This window comes from Pseudorasbora parva, chromosome 11 (assembly GCF_024679245.1).
Source record: "Pseudorasbora parva isolate DD20220531a chromosome 11, ASM2467924v1, whole genome shotgun sequence".
Taxonomy (NCBI): Eukaryota; Metazoa; Chordata; class Actinopteri; order Cypriniformes; family Gobionidae; genus Pseudorasbora; species Pseudorasbora parva.
This window is the reverse complement of record NC_090182.1, coordinates 10,611,915-10,616,564: the sequence shown is the minus strand read 5'-3', so window position 1 is coordinate 10,616,564 and position 4,650 is coordinate 10,611,915. Positions and strand designations below refer to the sequence as shown.

The window sequence follows — 4,650 nt, the reverse complement described above, 5'->3', positions numbered from 1 at the left end:
TCGCAAATAATAAGATTAATTAAATTAGACGATGTGTTTCAGTGTAGGGTTTGTTTTTAACTGATTTAATAATAAAATAAATCAAATTAAAACTTTACTTTACTTTCTTTATACATTGTATAATAACCATATCAGACCATCAGTTGAGGGGTCATTTTCTAACATTTCATATTGTCCTCTCTCCTCAGCCCAATGGGAATAACCAGGAGTGCGTCTTCGTGGAGGAATATTTGGAGAACAACTACACGGCGCTGGTGTCGGCCAAGTACAAAGGCTGGTATTTGGGTTTCAATCGAAAGGGTCGACCCAAAAAAGGCTCCAAGACCACGCAGACGCAGCAGGAAGTGCATTTCATGAAGCGCCACCCCAAAGGGAAAAGTGGACCCTCTGGAGGAGTTCCGTTTCACGACGGTAACGAAACCGGACACGAAGGGCGCGGCGTTTAAAACCCAACCCCAAAACGAACTGAGATGGTGAGGATAAGCGTGCGCCGCTCCACGAGGACACGTGTTTCTTGCTTTACAAACACCTTTATCTTATCCGAAACAGGAGAAGGAAGGAGGACACAAATAAACAATTGCTACGGATAAAAGACAAGAAGCTTAAAAAAAGTTCAAAGATGTTTTATTTTTATATTTCAGAAGTGTTGAGTTTCTCCCAGCAGTTGAATGTGGGTCTTTTTTAAATGTAATATTGGTGTCTGTTATTTTATTTATACTGGATTAACTAAGGATGACCTATAAGGAACTAGTGTCTCCTGCTTTGACACGTTTCCTGATAAAACTCTGGAATAGCGACGAGGGCAAACCGCACCGCCTGGGAAACCTTTTTATTTTCATTTGAGTTGCCGCCCCCCAAACCCCGAGAACAAGGATCCAATATTTCCCACTGGAATGGGCTGTCATGGGAAAACAACAAAAGGGCGATAACAAGGTCATGTAACCTTTGCAGGCCTCCATAGGTAAACGTGAAGCTTTGAGTGCAATATTTTTAAAGAGCCGTGTCGTTCATCTCTGTCGGATGCCTTTCTCGTTCTGAGCGGACGCCAGGCCTTCTCGTGGGCCGAACATGCAGAACACTTTGGTATTTTTGTGTATTCTGTGATTCAGCTTAGACCGACATGCTTTGACTAGCTAGGTATCAGCGTTATCTGTGGTAATAGTGTGTGTGAGAACCAACAGACAGAAGCCGGAATACGTTTTCGGGAATTGCTGTAATGCTCTATGCCTACAGCTGGATCCTGCATATGTGCCGATGATGACGTCGCCCTGTGTCCTTTCTGAAATTCAGCTACCAAAACAGGCATTAAACCCAGGTATAATGCATTGCTCTTAATGTCCCTTATGCCTTTTAAGCATCGGATTTTGACTACTTCCAGGTCAATAAGCCAACGAAATCGCTCCGCCTGACAATCAGTCATGTATTCTAGAACACTTGCTCTCAGTTCTCGAACGTTCGAGACGCAGGTGCACAGAGGAAATCCTTTCTGCAGACGCTGGACTTTAGCCACTGTTGGTGAGGTCGACTCTCCATATGGGTATAGCTGTAGTATTCACACGTCTATATACTCATCGTCTGTCAGACGTTACTAACAATCATGACACACGTACGATAAAAAAAAAAATGTATGCAAAAATAATAATTTTATTACTATTATAATATATTTATTGCCTTTTCTGTAAATATGACTTGATGAATTTATTTGACCTCTGTTAATAATAATAAAAAAAGAGGACTATATATGGAAAATGAATAAATGTTATCAGACTGTTTTTGTGCTGTTCGGATATGTGGATGTGTGACAAGAAATATAACAGTGCTAGAGACTCGACTTTATCTGTTATTTGACTTTAGACTAGACTTCTTTTCACCAGTCACAAACTACCTGCTCCTTTAGTCTGATGCAGTATGATTTCATAATCAAATGTGTTGGTCAAAAGACTCATTTCAGTCGAATGCTATTGACAACCACTAATTCACTTTCTGAGGTGTGCATAGTTTAGAAACTACCACTGGCTTTTAAAGGTCCTGTTCTTCGCGATTCCATCTTTCAAACTTTAGTTAGTGTGTAATGTTGCTGTTGGAGCATAAATAATACCTGTAAAATTATAACGCTCAAAGTTCAATGCCAAGCGAGATATTTTATTTAACAGAAGTTCCCTTTCAAAGCCTACAGCGAACGCTGTAAACACGCAAAATAGGGGGCGTGGTCTTGTTGCTCTCCCACGTAGAGGAGAGCACACATTCAGCGCTTGCATCTCCCCGTTATGGTAAGAGGCGGGACCTTTCCGGGCAAAGCGCGATAAGCTGCTGTCCAATCACAACACGGGAAGCGCTGGCCCAATCAGAACTCGTTACGTGTTTCTGAAGGAGGGACTTCATAGAACAAGGAAATCATCAGGCCGTTTTTAGGACAGAGGAAACAGTAATAAGTAAATTGTGTGAAAAATACTGTTTTTTTACACGCGAAACATGAAGTCATGTTATATTGCACACTGTAAACATAATCAAAGCTTCGAAAACACGCGAAGAATGGGACCTTTAATATCACAGATGCATCACATCAACATTGACATTTAAATTGAATATTCAATCCCATAAATCTGTAGATACATAATATTAATAATTTGTGTTGTAAACCGATTAAAAAAAAATGGCGTGAGGGCGGGACAACCTGTCACTCACATGAGATTGACCAGTAGCAAACCACAACCATCCAATCAATTCCCCATAGACAAAATCAAGTCCCGTCCTACATTTGTTCTTGTTTGAGAAGCGGTTTCACTATAGGGAAAACTAAAAACACTATCACAACTTCTGTTTCATGCTGACTTTAGCATTTAAATAAGACTGACAGTTTAAGAAAAGGTCTTGAAATACGTCAAACGGACCCACATGCTGGTATATGAAGTACATTCCCTTCATGATATAATGTGCCTTTCCTACACAAAGCGTGTGAATATGTTCTTGGACGGCCCTAACTAGTAGGCGTTCGGAGCGTGCTAAATGCAGAGCGAGGGAGTTGGCTTCTGACGCAGAGGTTACGGTAGACAATTTACTATAGGACGCGAGACAAAGAGGCGAATTGCACTCTGCAAGTTGAAGGCACGGTCCAGAAAATGTGTCATGGGGAAGTTATGAGGCGTTTAAAGACAGTGAAGAGTTTCTCAGACAACATGGGGATTCAAGGATCATTTAGATTCAAGGTTATATCAACAGAGCCCCTCCTCGCCTTTACATATTACCGCTTTTATGAAATCAATTAGAACCAAAGGGAGTGAAGGAATGCTCAAAGAGAATGTTCGGAAAGGTATTAAGGTCAATGGAACTATTCCTTTTCCAAATGGATTTCCAAAACTTCTGGTATGAAACCTTGTTCTGGGAGAAATTACTTCTGTGGATGACAGCGAGCTCATTAGACAGTCTGCATGAGCCACTAGAGAGAATTTATTCTAATTCTCGATGTGTCAATAACAGACTCAAAGGTGAAACCGAGAGCTCTCAAGCAAAAACCGCTGTCAGAATGGTGGTACATTTTTTAAACGCTGTAACTCTCCCCCTCCGTGTGTCTTGAAGCTCTTAGGAGTCTTCTTTTGGCAAAGCTCTGAAACTTCGCTCTCCCTTTAGAAAGGAGGATCAGGAATGTAGGGTAAGATGTCTCATAATGTTGTGTTCTGGAATGATGTTTACAGCAGTAGTCAAGCTGAAAGATGGCCGGTTTGAGGGAAAAATGCCTTTTGTTTAACTTCTCACTGATGTTATCAGACGCCGCGCTGCAGCGCAGCCACCTACAGCGCGGGGAGACCTGGGGATGTCAGCTGATTTAGATGTCTGACGGATTGTCTTTCTTTTCCCCTTTTTTATTATTCCTTCCTTTAGGCTGAATAATAGCAGGCCATATTTTTTTTTAGATGGGTGTCCCCTCTAAGCTTGAATTACTCGGGCCAGACTGATCTGAGAAGATCCTCAAGCTTGCGCACACGGGAGTCTGTCCGAGTCTGATGATGTTTAATGAAGCGCTGCTGTTTTGGGTTTGCTTTGACCCAAGCTCCATTTTTTCTACACACATTTTTGGTGATGGGGTGAGAAGGAGGGCTGATGCAAAAGGTGATAAGACTTAACAATGTTTTAAAGTTGCTGAAAAATGTGTACACATTAAAACAATGTCACAGCACCACACACTCTAGATGTCCACAGATAAATATCTGTTTTCTCTCTCATTCTCTGAATGAATGACTGAGAGCTCTAGAAATGACTAACTACCAAGACTCATTTTTGTGACCATTTCGTGGAAAAGGAAAATGTAACATGACCATGCTATTTGACAAGTGATTTTTTAAAATGTTTTATTTCAATGAATATGAGGTCATTCAATTATTAATTCATTAATAATATTTGTATACATTCACCAGCCACTTTATTAGGTACACCTTGCAAAAACCCGGATTGGACCCCCTTTTGCTTTCAGAACTGTCTTAATTATTCTTTGCATTGATTTAACAAGATGCCTGAAACATTCCTCTGAGATTTTAGTCCATATTGTCATGATAGCATCAAAAAGTTGCTTCAGATTTGAATAATGTGAATGTCCCGTTCCACCACATCCTAAAGCTGCTCTGGATTGAGATCTGATGATCAGAAGGCCATTTG

The 4,650-nt window shown here is 40.8% G+C and overlaps 1 protein-coding gene across 1 annotated transcript in view; it reads left to right on the top strand.

Annotated features, from left to right (window-relative positions):
• Nucleotides 1-1,653, top strand: part of fgf24 (fibroblast growth factor 24) — a 26,822-nt gene extending 25,169 nt beyond the window's left edge. Inside the window, 3 exon segments of the mRNA XM_067456346.1 lie at nucleotides 189-362; nucleotides 364-420; nucleotides 422-1,653. Of these exon segments, the coding sequence (XP_067312447.1) occupies nucleotides 189-362; nucleotides 364-420; nucleotides 422-469 (279 nt within the window). The 3' untranslated portion in view covers nucleotides 470-1,653.
• Nucleotides 1,654-4,650: the final 2,997 nt, after the last annotated feature.